The sequence below is a fragment of the Manis pentadactyla genome, chromosome 9, assembly GCF_030020395.1.
Source record: "Manis pentadactyla isolate mManPen7 chromosome 9, mManPen7.hap1, whole genome shotgun sequence".
Lineage (NCBI taxonomy): Eukaryota > Metazoa > Chordata > Mammalia > Pholidota > Manidae > Manis > Manis pentadactyla.
The window spans coordinates 99,549,545-99,564,800 of NC_080027.1; the positions used below are offsets into that span (position 1 = coordinate 99,549,545).

Here is a 15,256-nt window from a genome sequence, read left to right on the forward strand (position 1 = left end):
CAATCATGGATTTCATTTGAGTGTAATGTCTAGAAACATAAATAAGAATCTCAAGGCAGTTCATAGTTAAAACAAAAATGAAACTTATCGGTTTTATTGACATGGAGATTAAATTGCCAAAAGCCAATCTCTTGTATTGGGTTTGCCAAGTCTCTCCGAAGACATCTCAACTGAAGGAAAAGTTTCAGCAGGAGTTACTAACATATTCCTAAGGTGTTTCAATTTTAAGATAGTGCCTATTCATGTGTAAAGACCAGAGATGGCTCTTCTGGTAGTATTTCTCAGTTAGGATACCTCAGTATGGAAAGATGAGAGGACTAGGGTAAGTAGATAATCAAACAATAGTTGGGCTTCTCAGTAGATCCTTTACCATTATACTGACGGGGACCGTGTTCAAAGTGGCCACCAGAGGAGCTGGGTGTGCTGATGAACGAGTGGTAATCCTCTGTTTTTGGCTGGTTATACTGCTACTGGGGAAACAGTGCAGTACAGAGAAAGAATGTGAATTCGGGAGTCAGAAGCTTTGGGATGGGATCCCAGCTCCACATGGCAACCTTGCATTCTTCCACTAGTCAGCTGAACTATTTAATATTCAGTTTGGTCATTTATAAAGTCGAATAAATACTAAGTCCAACCTCAAGTGGTAAATCTGCAGATAAATGAAATAAAGTACATGAAAGGCCTCTGTGAAAGAACTACACAAATGGTAGCTGTCACAACAGTGACACGACAGCTGCATATTCTACAGCATTTCCAGAATGCGGTGCTGCTGTCACTGGGTCTAGAAGATTACTTCATTTGAATCAAAGCACAAATTAAAATCTGAAAAATAGGCTGCATATAGTTCTGATGTCAGGTTGATGGCTGCAGTCAATTTTAATGATTAGGGATATGCAGAGCTCTATATTTTTGTAAACAAAGTACTATCAGAATTATATAAAATTGTGAAGAAATCTTGATGCTCTGTTCTTTTTTTTTTTTTTCTTGATATTTGAGTCCTTAGTTACTCAGATGATGAATGGGACTGAAATGCTAAACCCAATAACCAAACATAGAAGTTGGGTCTTGCAGTCATTGGCATGGTATTTTAAAAAAGGTGATATGGGTGGGGTGGGAGTGGGCAGACATTTACATATAGAGTTAAGTTCTCTTCTACAAGGTGGAAAATTCTCTATCAAACATGAAGTGCAAGTTCCCTCCAAATCTCAAAGTTAAAAATAATTATATTCTCCACCAGCAGAGACAGTACCAACCACTTTCTCCCCTCATTAGGAGTTCAGAGCAGGTGGTCAATGGGAAAATGCTTAGGAATGATTCTGGTTTGGTGTTCCAGTTGGAAGAAGTACTCTTAATAACATTCATTTTCTTCTAAAGTCTGAGGGTATGAATTTGAACAGTGTTCAACCTAAATGCCTGGTGGAGTCTTTTGTCTCTTCAGTAAGCATGTGTTTCTAAAAGGCAGGAAGAAAAGGAGGCAACAAAAGGATGCCCCAAATCTGTGGGCATCAGCACTGGGGATCCACTACCTGGAAGTCTGTCCTTTCTCTCCACTGTTCTTTGCCTAGAAGCAAAGGAAGGTGGGAGGGTCAGCACCCTCCTTACTGAGTGACCATCTCAGTATCAATGTGTGCAGCCAAACCAGCTCACTGTAGAAAAGGGGCACTGAATCATCATGCTGACTCCGCCACTCGAAGGTGGATCTGATTCCTGCTTCAAGAGTCAAACAGCTAAATGTGCTGTACGTGGAGCCCCAGGTTACCTCCCAGTTCTCTGCTTAGCCCAAGCCACATCTTCCGAAGTTCAAGATTTTAGAGTACTGACCTGGTGTTTTCAGAGAAGTAGTTTCACATTTTACCCACTGGCCATGAAAAGATAGGAAAGAGCAGAAATGAATTAAATATCTGCTGTGATGAATCACAGTTCATAAATTCCCCTTCCAGTTTTGTTCTTCTTCTAGGTAGTGATCAAGCGCTGGTTTAGAAAAGGCTAAGAAGTCATATAACTTTTGTTTGCCACTAATTGGGTGCACTCACCTGTGACAAGCATGCCGTGGTTGGAATCATATATCATAGAATAAATCTGCATGTCTCCTGGCCCTCCCTGGCTGTCGTGGAAGACTTGTAATAGTGAAAGAGTCTGTATATCCCACACCCTGAAAACCTGCGGGAGTAAAGAATGCAGTTCACCACTTCAACACTTTACCTTCCCTGCTCAAAGCTATTTAGGTGAAGCATTTTCAGAATCTGCAATATGCTCTTAAAAACTTGCAGCACAGTATGATTTACATGGTGAGCATACATTTGCTAAACTCCACTTTGGTTCATGGTTCAATTATTGTTCATTAATATCAGAAGAAAAGAGCAGCAGTGATTCAAAATTTGCTTGAAGGACCTAGAATTTTCTATCATTACAGAAGGGAAGAAAAAAGACATAGTATTTATTATTCTTTAAGAATTTAGAGGAATAATAAAAGACTGCTCATGACTTACAGTTCAATTAAAGTCACATTTCTCATTACACTGGATTAGAAAACAATATACTTTATATATTTTACATAAACTTTATATATATAAAGGTTATAAAGATATATTTTAAGCAGAGGATTTCAAATTACTCTTCCATGACTTAGATATAAGGGAACATCTTACTAAATGAGGTTTCTAAGAATTCCCTTTCCTCCTGCCCAGAGATATGAGAATTAGACAAAGCAGTTTTTAGGGACAGCGTAGATACAGTAGGAGTGTGGGGAAATTACCTATTAGAGTTCTTTGAGAAAGGAAAGAGAACTATGTAATTACTTAAATATAATTTAGGTTGATATAAGGGAATAGAAAGAACAATGAAATACAAATTCAGCAAAACTAGGTCAAGTTTTCCCTTTGTCACTTGAAATAACTGGTCTTGCCTTCTTCATTATTCTGGTGGTGTAGCACGTTTCAGTGTGATTGAACTTCAAAAATAAGGGTGATTTGATCAAAGATGACCTTTACTAACATGCATCAGCCCTAAATAATATTTTTACATTAAATTTATTACTAACCTATTATATTGGAATATTTGTTGAGTAAATGAGTTATCATTTTATAGAACTACATATAAAACTTTAAAAGTAGTTTTATTAATAGAGATACTGACTTCTTATTTGAGACACTTGTGATTGAGCTGAGTTAAAAACATCACTATGGGGAAGACAGGTTGGCCCTTATATGTAATAGCATAAAGGTGTCTAAGGCATGTGACTCGAACACTGGTACAGAACTTTGGCTCAAACGTATACTGTCAGTAGCCCAGTTTAACTGAGAACTTGTATAATGGAAGTCATTCCCTTTGTTCTAGTAAAAATGCAGATTGGGGAATACGTGGAGCGTTGAACTTTATCAGTCTTTTGTATCAGAGAGTAAACAAGCATAATGGACTAGGAATGTGGGGTCAGAGCCTAAAATGAGGGACAAGCAGGGCAGAACCTAACAGCGGACTTGAGTGCCAAGGAAACTTAGCTCTTCAAATAGTTTCTGGTTTTAACGCTTTAGCTGAGATTCATTCACTGTTGGCAGTCTTTCAACTGTATGTGTGTATGCTCTGAACTGTGGTTGGTGGAAAGAATAGGGGATGAGGCAGAAGAGGTTTGGGGGGGTCAGTTGTAGCCCATCATTTAAATTCACTGACTCCCAGTTTTCTTGTGTCTGGAATGGACCTAGTAACACCAGCACTCTCCACTTCACTGAATTAATGTGGACCTGTTTTGAAATCTGTGATGTTTTTCTATAGAGTAATTCTATTTCTTTTTTTCTTTTCACACTTCTCTCCTCTTCAGTACTCAGTTCTTTAGGGCCTTGTGTGTTCTTAGTGATGGCTGGGCTGGCAGGAGGCACATGGGCCATCCTCATCATGCCCAATCTGCCCTCTAGGCTCTTCTGCAGCTCTCTCCCCATAAACCATCTTTGTTTCTGTCCTACCAAACTGTTTCCAGTTCCCCGAAACCCTTTCTCTTTCTGGTCTGTGTGCACACTCTTCCCATCACCTACAGTGTACTGTCAACCCCCTTCTCTGTCAGCTACCTGCTACCCTTTCTCTGAATCTGTCAAACAGAAAGAAGGCGATAGATGCCAATTACATCACTATTATCCAATGCATGAAAAAGTGCCCTCTCTTTCTTGGTGGGTGTTTATTATGAGTGACTAGAGCAGAATATCTGATGCTTAGGATCCTGCTGGTCTTAGACACATAAAAGAGGAGTTATGAAAAGATGCAAGTGAACATGATGTGCAGAATTCATTATACATCAAATAACTGTAGAACTCTGGGATAGGTGCTGTAAAAGCAAATGATCAGAAGCCCTATTACCATTCTTGAATAGATTTAAATATCAGCAGGAAAGTAGATAGAAGACAAATAATTATAAGACATTGTCAAAAATACTCAAATGGAACCTTGGCATTGTGCCGTGAAAAAAACTGCACTGACAAAAATCTTTAGACTTGCATTATCACTTAAATAAAGGGAGGGCCATGGGGAATCACTATTTCCTGATTTGTCAAGGGAAGCTGGGATTTTGCCTGTCTTCCTAATTTTACCCAACGGCTTTGAGAGGCTAATAAGATTTTATTCCTCATGTGAATCAAATCAGGGTTATATGATTTTCCATTAGAAGACCTGAAAATATCTGAGATTATCAAACTCTTTTGAGAGCTAACATACTATAGACAAAGGGTATGTTTGAAAACTAGGGTATCTAAAACAGTGCAGTAAAAATGGTAGGTATTCACCATTACTTGTATAGGGGATTTAGTGCAAAAAATGTATTAAGTTCTTACAACTACCTTAACGAGAATAAAAGTATTTTAGCTATACAGAACCAAAACTGTTAATTTTGTTATCTTGTTCTGACATTTTTCCTGTATGTTAAGTGGAAAATGGAAAATGAAATTAAGATACCCAGCATATCTCTTAAAAATAAACTTTTAAATTACCAAATTATTATTTGTGCCTAGTAGAAAATTTCAAGCTACACAAAAACTAGAGTCCCCTTTACTCCCTACCATTCCTTTGGGGCTACCTGGCTCTATTCTTTAGGTTAATCATTGTTGAAAGATACTGCCTTTGGAGGCAGACTACCTCAGTTGAATCCTGCTTTAATACTTACTAGCTGTGCAACCTTGTGCAAATCACTTAACTTCTCTGAGCCTCAATTTTCACACTTGGAAGGGAGTTTAGTTTATACCAGTACCTCTCTCACAGAGTTGTCATGAACATTAAATGAGGTCACATACAGCATGAACTTACATCTGTATTAGGGCATGTTTACCTAGATTTATCCCTTTCATTCTAATGACTGCATTCTGTTGTATGAATGCTCCATATTTTATTTTAATTAATCCCCTATGATGGACATTAGACTTATTTCTTACTTTCTTTTAGGAAAACAATCATGAACCCCTTTGTGCATATAACTCTGCAGAGCAGTGTAAACACGACTTCTTGATAAATTCATTGAAACAAAATTTTTGTGTTAAAGGGTGTGACGTTAAAAATGTTTTTAGATATTGTTAAGTCAACCTTGCCTTTTGAGAAGATTATAGGCAGTTTGATGACTTTTTTATTTCAGTTTGCAAAACCAGCTTCCTCATTATGTCCCACTGTCAAGGAGAATTGAATTTGATATTTTTTGTCATTCCTGGATTTTGTCATCAAACATTTTTTGGCAGTTCTGCTTTATTTACTCAACTTAATTTTTAACTCTTTGTGAGCAGAGTTTATATCAAAAGAGGTATAGGCACAGGGCCTGATACAACATTAGATACCTAGCGGGGGCCTTTATATTGGTTGACTCATATTAACAGAGCAGGAAGTTGGGATTCCCAGTAAGACAGACCTGAGACACAACCAGTTTGCCAGCCAAAGAATAATGTCAGGCTTTTACAGGAACCACATTTACTAAGAGATGAAGGTTGATGTCAACAGAGTACTCAGAGAGTTACTTTAGGTAGGCTGTAAGCGTGTGTGTGTGTGTGTGTGTGAGTGTGTGCAAATGTGAGTGTGTTTATATGCAAGGGATCTGAAGGTTCCGAAAGCTCTTGTAAGTTGGACAGGGGAGGAAACAGTCTGGAGGATAAAATAATATTATAAAGATACTCTGCAACACAGTAAGAGCCACATAGGAAATAGCCCCAACAGGCAAAGATCAGAAACAGCATAGCGTATCTTAACCCTGTGCAATGACAACAAAGTGTCCCAGGTTATGCAAATAAAGAGTAATATACAAACAAAAGGAGCGTCATTTAGGGACTGGTTCTCCATTGTCTCTGTAGGCACATTAGCTCCCCATGGCTCAATACATCAACAGATTGTCAGCGAGCTGCCTTGGGGTGACAGAGGAAGGAAAACAACACAGCCTGTACATAAGCAAAGAGCATTGCAAGTTGAGTTCTGAGTCCCAGAGCAAGTGCCTTCATCCCTTTTCCTTAGTTTGTGATTTTTATTTCCAGTTGGCCATTTACATTTTATTAGCAAAAGTTTCCTAACATATATCTGTCTTTCCCAAAAGATTTTCCAGCAGTAATTGAGGAAAGGTTTACCCAAGTAACTCTTACTCTTGAGGATGTTGCAAATCAGTTTACCCAAAGGAGAATCTCCCAAGTAGCAGAGCAAGGACAGAAGGTGGCAAAATGCTGCAAGTAGCAAAACCCTGCTGTCAGTGATGGATGCTTCCAATTATCCAAAACATAAAGAAAAACCCAATCACATCATGTGTAATAATCCCATTACAAAAGGAAGCACAGGGAGCTAAAGGCAGGAAAGACTTGTGATCTTTACAACTTAAAGATAACATATGTGAAAGAGTTAGTTTTTCCTCCTATCCTTGGTCTATTCAAATGCTCACTTTTCTCATTCACTGAAGAGAGAAGAACTCCGTTTCTCTCTTAGTAAAGGCTTCATGAAAGGCATGATATTTCACTTAGATTTAGAGAGTAAATAGAATAGCTCAGTACTGGAGGAGAACCAGTGCAGACAAATGTGGGAAAGACAAAGCTTTTGGGAAAGAGTTGGGTGAAGCTTAGGCTGTGTGAAGGTGAATAATTAGAAACAAAGCTGAAAAGGTATATGATTCCAGGCCACAGAAAAACGTAAAAACTATAAAAAAGAATTTGAACATTATTTGTAAGGCATTATTTGAACAGTATTTGCTTATTTTGCCCTTTGAAGATGAAGTAAGAAGACCCTGACAAGGTTGCAAGCGAGTTAGAGAATGATGACCATGGCAGCATAATATCTGAGTGGTTTGGCGTGGAAGAGACTGAAGTAGGAGGACTAAGTGCCTTCTGATATGTTACCTTCAACAAGGAGGCCCTTGGTGGGATGGAACCAGGGTTATGCCTGTGAGAAAAAGAGCGAGGTGATCAATGAGACCAGTTTCCTGGATCTGGGGACTGGCTTGGGGCAGGCTTAGGGAAGCAGCAGCTTCAAAAGTGACTTTGAAGTTGCTTATGGTTCACAGGAAACAAAGGATGCCATCAACAGCTAGAGGAAAATCAGAAGTCAGGAAAAGGAGATTTGAAGTGGAAAACAAATTCATTTATAGATATGCAGAAATTTTTTAAGGATAAGTAAGTACTGAATGGTTTGTAATTGAGGAAAAGAAACCTTAAAGATAGTGAAATTAGGGATAAGAAGGTAAATCACAGTTGATGAAATAAGGTACTCATTGGGCAGCACTGGGTTAAGAACATACAACGAGGGATTTGATCAGGCAGGAAGACAAGTGCTTGTTCTTGGGCAGGAGGAAAAGAAGAGAAAATATGGAAAAGATATAGAAATATTTTGAGGTTCAGTGGGGAGGCTAATGAACTAACCTCAAAATTCTCAGTTAAATAGAAGGTGAGAATGGTCGCAGGGACTCAGGGAGAGTAGAAGAGGTTTGTTTAAACACCCTGTAGACTTGATAGGTACTCAGCAAGAGATGACTATAAATGACTGAGGAGCATCCGAAGTAGGGTTTTATCAAAAGCTTCATCCTATTCTGTGCCACACACCACACCCATAATCTGCACTGTGTTGAGAACACGTGTGGATAGAACAATGTAAGTATCATCCCCACTATGGAGAGAAGAAAGCATATGATAACTGCTGACATTTATTGAGACCCGGTTACATTCCAGCACTGTTACATGCTTGCTGGCCTGATCTCATTTAATCCTCACACCAGCCCTATGGGAAAGTGCTCTGTTATCCTGCTAAACTATCTCAAGCGACTTACCCAAGGATACAACTTGTAATTGTCGGAGTCAGGACTTAAACTTAGATTTACCCAATATTTGAGGCCTCTCCCTTAGCTACACTGCCTGGATGCAAGTCAGTAGCATAATCTTCACTTAGGACATCTTAGATGTTGTCATTGATAGGATGAAGTTAAGCTAACCTGCAGGCCAGGCTGGAAACCCATCTGGTTTGCTCTGATCTTATTCACCTGGAAGCTCACCCACGGCCTAGTCAAGTTTTGCCATTCCTCAGGTTCCTTCATATCACTTTCAAAGTGAAAATTTAAGAAAAATAGCTACTTTTAAATAACCATTTGCAATCTGTTACAAATCATCAAAGCATGTGTATTTTTCATCCTCAAGGAATAAAAGAAGAAGAACCTTTGGCAGCCAGACTTATGCTCCAGAAGGATGCTGATTTCTCACTCCCCTTCCCTTTCTTTCCCTTCCTCCCTCCCTCCCTTCTTCCTTTCCTTCCTTCCTTTCTTCCCTCCTTCTTCTTTTTTATTTCTTACACCAGTATCACCAATAGTGCAACAAACATCCTTTACATAGATCTCTGGGCACTTTTCTGATTATTTTATTAAAATAAATGCCCAAAAGTTTTTACCAGTTTCACCCCAAAAGCACTATGTACACATGTCTGTTTTCTGCCCTTACCTGCTTCTCCTTTTGATCCCCTACTGATTTGTTAAAATTTTTGTTTGTTTAAGGATATTCTTCCAGTTTCTGTTATTTTTGTTGCATGCCTGCACCCTCTGCTCTCTGTCTTCAACCTCTTTTATTTGCACAGGGAGGCTGTCTGAGGTTGGGGGTGATAAGGGATTGGCCACACGTAGCCACTAAGGAGCTATGTGACTTTGTGCAAGTTATTTAGGGCTCATTTTTCTTTACATGTACACAACTGCAATAATTACTTTAAAGGTTGTTACTAGCATCTTATGAGTTTCATAACTGAAATACATAGCACAGTTCCTGGCACTTAATGAGCATTTGATAAATTAGAGCTATTGTTATAATTTAAAGAAAGTTTGAATGTTTATGTAGTCATATAAGTTATGCTTATGAATTACCTTAAGGCTATATGAATATTCCACTGTATTTTCTTCTAGAAAACTCTCAAAACTTCTATGGTTTTGTATTTCACATTTAAGATATTTAACACATATGAAGTATATTTTACTATTTATTATGAAGTGATGATCTGGTTACATATTTTCTCTTATGTGGTTAATCAGTTTTCACAACATGTAATGAACAAGCCATCCTCTGCTCACAGATTTGAAATGTGACTTATGATACACAAGAGTCTTGTACACACATGAACTAATTCTTGCATTTTCTCTTTTGTTTCATGGGTGTGTCTGATTATGCCTTCTCTGACTACTGCTGTGTTTTATTTATTACAGCTTTATAATATGTTTTAATATTTGACAGGGAAAGTACTATCTTACAATTATATTTTCCAAAGTATCTAAGATATTCTTGTAGATCAATATTTTTACATTAACATTAAACTCGGTAAACTGATACTTAAATAATCCTGGATAATATTAAATATATAGCTTAATTTGTTGGATAATGTCTTTTGTAGTCCAGCATTCCCATGCAGTAACACAGGATGTCCCTCTGTTCACTCCTTAAATAAAAGTACCTCAGAAAAACATCACAGTTATCTTAATGTTAATAGTGAATATTGCTTGTTAAGGTTATTTCTAGGTATTTCATAGTTTTGCTCTTGTAAACACTACCTCTTCTAGCATTTTTTCCTTAACCAGTTACTGCTTTTACTTAGAAATGTATTTTTTTCATGAATTGATATTGTTACAAGCCACCCTATTGAATTTACCTGTTCTAATATTTTTAAGCTGATCTTATTGAATTTTCATAAAATAAAACAATACAAGACCATAGAAATAAGAAACCATAGAAGTTTTAAGAGTTTTCCAGAAGAAAATACAGTGGGATATTCAGGAGGCAGTCACATTACTTGCAAATATAATAATTTGTCACTTTATTTCTCATATCAATAGCTCACTTTTTCATGTCTTATTACATTGGTTGGAATGTTTACAGCAACAAAAACAAAAATCCTTATTTTTTTGGTCTTTAGTGATGCTGCTGCTTTCTGTAATGGGAAGACCTCTTTTGTTTTACTCTTGAGGATAATATTGGCTCCCTGCCCAGTGTTGCATTCCTTTAGCTCATCTTTAAACACATTCTTTCATATGCCGTACTCACTACACACAGAGAGCAGTGCCCCATCATTTCCTTATCCACACTAACATTATTTTCCTCAGTGCCTATAAACTATTCAGTCAAAAATTGTATGTGTTCTGGATTTTCCAATAGTTGGTTTCAAGTTTTGTTTCTGTGTTTCTGTTACCTTTGCAGAGGAAAGGCTGATGACGTGTTGATCTTTCTCATTTGTTACAATCTCAGTGATAGTGAACATGTGCCCCACAAGTTTCCCCACAGGCTTGGTGCTGATGTTGGGATGCCATAACCGGAGCACTTTATCATTCCCTAAAAGGAGGGACAAGGAGAGATGATTTCCTCAGGTACGCAGGTGGTCAAAGTTTACCCCACTAATTCCTTGTCTTTCTGCTGACATCAAATCATAGTCTGCTTCTCCCACAAAGCCATCTATATGGATCGCTAAGAGGCTGGCCTTAGTTTAAGGAGCTGCTGCTTCTTGTCAAGGCTGTTTTGTAATAATTATATTTATACATACAAATGTGAGCTCTTGTAAATATCTTATGAGTCCTTTTCTTGATTCACTACTTTCCTACCCATTCATGCAGTAATGTATCATTGATACTTTATTTACTTCCCAAGAGCACTTTAGACAGCTGTTCTTTTGTTTTCACATTCTTAAATTATGCAAACATTATAATAATAAAAGAAATCAAGGGAAGAGGAAAATTGCACATAATCTCTACCATTATAATAAATCAACTGTCTTCATTTATCCCTTTTCCCTTCTGGCATGTATCTGTAAATGTATATAATTTACATGTAGTTATCATCATAGCATAGAGTCTATTTTTTTAATTGTTAAAATCATATGGGTACGTGGTAAAAGATTTAACAGTAGGGAAGGATATAATTTAGGGGAAAAATGTCTTCTTTCCCTTTGTAATCCCTACTTAAATTCCCTATAGGTAATCACTGTTACCTTTTTTTCTCTCTTTTGCGAGTAGACCTTTTATTTCAGAGTTAAGAGTAACACTTTCCCATTTGTTTTTAAATACTTTGAATTATTTTCAGGAAGTACTTAGGAAGAAGATTTTTCAATAACAAAAACATTACTATTAACATTTTATCTTTGATAGACATGTAAAGTTATATTTTAAATGCTTCCAAAATATATAAAAATTTGTTTTTATGCATTTTTAAATTAAAAACTGTTTTAATATGCATTTTACCAAGAAGTCACAGCATGCTCTACTGAATGCACAGAGAGAGAGGCCGAATTGAAATTTTGTAGAAAGGATTTGTCATCTTGTGATTATATGTATATTGGAAAGAAAGTTGCTTTCTCTCCTTTCTTCCAGCTATTTTGAGATATAATTGATATACAACATGTCAGTAAAAGTTGTGCAATGTGATTATTTGATATAAATATGTATTATAAAGTGATTACCATGGTAAGGATAGTTAATACCTACATCACCTCACACAGTTATCATTTTTTTGTGGCGAAACTTTTAAGATTTACTCTTTTTTCAAATTTTGATTATACAATACAGTATTGTTAACTATACTCACCATGCTGTACATTAGATCCTAGAACTTATTCATATTATAACTCAAAATTTGTACCCTTTAAAAAATTTCTATTTAAAATTATATTTAAGTATTTAAAATTACATATATATTTTATTTAAATTATATATGTATTAAAATGTATATATAAATAATTTAAATTATATATATAACCACTATTTTTTATATTTATGGAAGATCATGGGCCCATGCCTTCATAATTATCATTTTAGCTCCTACATCAAAGTTTATTAACATTTGTCTATTGATAAGTGGTTCTGTTAGTTCTAGTTTTTCACTTTATTCAGCAATAACTACAATAAAAAGTTATTTATATGTTTTTTTTCTTCTTTGGGATTATTTACTGAGTATAAATTCCCAAGAGTGTGATCACACTATATTAAGGGCTATCAACATTTTTATGACATTAAAACATATTGTTTGGTTGCTTTCCAAAATGGTTGTACCAAATTCCAGGGCCATCAGCCATATGTGATAATACTAGTTTCATCAAACTCTGGCCAGCACATGGATTTACATCATGATTTATAATATTTGCTGTTTTCTAGGTCTAAATAACACTTTATTTTAGTTTAATTTATGTGATAGATAATGCTGTTGAGTATTTTCTCCCACGTGTACCTGCTAATTGTGTTTTTTCCTGTGTACTGTTTGACCATATCCTTTACCCATGGTCTATTAGAAATCTGATAATAAAAAATAAAATTTAATAAAAATTTATTATCCTATGCATACACACACCCACACATCTTGTTTTATGATACAGACTGGCTTGCCTTTCACCACACCCATATTGTCTCTTACCATGTATGCAGCCACATACATTCCCCAGATCCCTTGGCAGTTAGATATGGTCAGATTACTAGCTTTTAGCTGGTGAGCTATGAGAACTGATTTTAGATTTTACATGAAAAGGAAATACATTTCCATTATCTTTGAGTCATTATACATTTTGGGGTTTATTTGTTACACCAACTACCAATTCCTGAACTAATGCATAGTTATGATCTAATTGTCTTTTTAAACCATAATCTAAACTGTGTATAATAGTTTACAAAATATTGAATATTTTTAAGACATTAGATTTTCTATTTCACAAATAATTAAATGCCATCATGGAAGCTGAGTCATAAAAATATCAAAGAATTTCAAGTAGGGGCACTAGAAGTGATATAATTCAACTTTTTTATATCACGAAAGAAGGAAACTAAATCCTAAAGATTGATTTTAATTAAATGATTTAATTATTTAATTTAATTTAGTGATTTAAATGTGATTGGTCCAATGTTATTTACCAAATACAGGAGTAGGGCCCTCACGATGGGATTAGTGACCTTAAAAGAAGAGACACCAGAGAGCTCTCTCCCTCCCTCCCCCTTCGACGGGAAGGTGCAGAGAGAAAACGCCACCTGAAAGTTAGGCAAAGAGCCCTCACTAGAAACTGAATATGCTGGCACCTTCATTGCGGATTTCTATCCTCTCAAACTGTGAGAAAATTAATTTCTGTTATGTCACCCAGTCTATGGTATTTTGTTGTATTTTGTTCTGGCAGCCTGAGCTGACCAAGGCAGCAACAAAGATATTTTAAGGACTATTGTCAATGACGGTAGAGAGAAATCTGGAATTTTTAAAGGTAATGAGAAAACTCTATCATTACATGATTCAAACTGAGTGACTGCAATAATGCAGTATCTTGTCTACATTTGCTTTTCACTGGCCATGGCCAAGAAGCATCACATTACTCAGGTATGATCCAAACCCTGAGCCTCAGGCCCACAGACAGTCCTAGATAATGTTGGCCAGGTGCCCCCTGAAATGGACATTGTCCTGCCTGGAGGATAAAGCCAGGCTATTCCCAGAAGAAAATCTATGATTTGAGTATCACATGAAGAAGAAGGCAATAGAGGATTGCCTCCTGAGAAATGCCTAAATCAAGGGCTCTGTCCAGTGTGCATTGTGAAGGAAACCCAGTCTTCCTGAGGTGTTCTATTCCTACCAGAGGTCCTTCAGCTCTGCTTGCTTTCACTGATAGTGATGGAATCCTTCCATAGTGTGTGTGGCAGCTTTCTGGAGCCAGAGAAAGCAGAGAGGGACATGACACTAAGGTCTAAATGCCTGTGGTATTTCATCTGTATTAGTGTTACTATTATTATTTACCTGTTGACTTTTGATCCACTTTGTGTTATAGCTATCTATATGTCTTATTTGTACTATTAGATTTTGAATTCTTGAAGGTTAGAAATACAAACTAACCTTTACAAGGTTTATAATGCCTAGTCCACAGCAGTTACATAATAAATATTTGTTGAATGAAATATTATCAAATGCATGCAGAGTCACCAAGATATCTTGGAGGCAGGTAAGTATTTTTATATACTGGACCTTGCAAACTAGGGGTTTACTTTTATAAATTGACAATAGAGACAACTATTGGGTAAAAAATTCTTGATGGTTACCAAAATAATGATCAGGAAATTTGAAATTGTTTTGAGTCACCAGCTAGTACATACAGTACATTTAACAATGTGCTTGGCTGAGTCACTAATCAGAAAAAGTAGTCTCCTGGGAAAAATGTGTTTTCAGTCACAGAAGAACTGAATTTTCTACTAATAAAGGCTCCATAACTGTGCAAGTCAATAAATTATGCATGGTGAAAGTATTAGTTCTTGTCAGCCATATACCTGAATGTTTTCTTGCCTTTATAAGAGAGCGAGAAAAACCTATAATTAATAAGGTTTCAAAGCTGTAGATGGTGATCTTATACTATAGTGAACACTGAGGTTACTGAGAGGCAAATGCCTTAATCCATAAATACTGAAGTGGTTTGAGTCCCAGAACTTTACCAAACACATTTTTCCCCTAGAAATGATTAAAATACTTAAATTATAAGGTATATGAAAGCTGGTCAGTTCTTATGTTTTGTATTCTCTTGAGTCCAAAGGAGTTGGTTGAGGTTAATGTGACAGCATATCTTTTTAGGACAGTCAAATTTTAGAAATCAAGGCTCAACTTTAGCCATATATTTCAGTTATGCTCTTAGCAGGTTTTGTGTGTGGGCTTTCAGTTGAAGTAAGGTCCAAGACTGGCATTTTGACCTAACTGAAGTCTTCAGTGGTGAGCACGGCATCCTTACCACTTGAATTCTCAGCCTCCTCTCTCAACACCTCTGTCCTCTCCTCCCCTCATCTGCTGGAGGCCCACCCACTCCTTTC

At 36.6% G+C, this 15,256-nt stretch overlaps 1 protein-coding gene across 1 annotated transcript in view; it reads right to left on the bottom strand.

Moving 5' to 3' along the window:
* WDR64 (WD repeat domain 64) overlaps positions 1-15,256 on the bottom strand; it is a 96,292-nt gene that overhangs the window by 44,818 nt on the left and 36,218 nt on the right. The window contains exons 10-11 of the mRNA XM_036918388.2: positions 10,642-10,781; positions 2,034-2,160 (exon numbers count right to left, since the gene is read on the bottom strand). Of these exons, the coding sequence (XP_036774283.2) occupies positions 2,034-2,160; positions 10,642-10,781 (267 nt within the window). The remainder of the gene's footprint in view (positions 1-2,033; positions 2,161-10,641; positions 10,782-15,256) is intronic.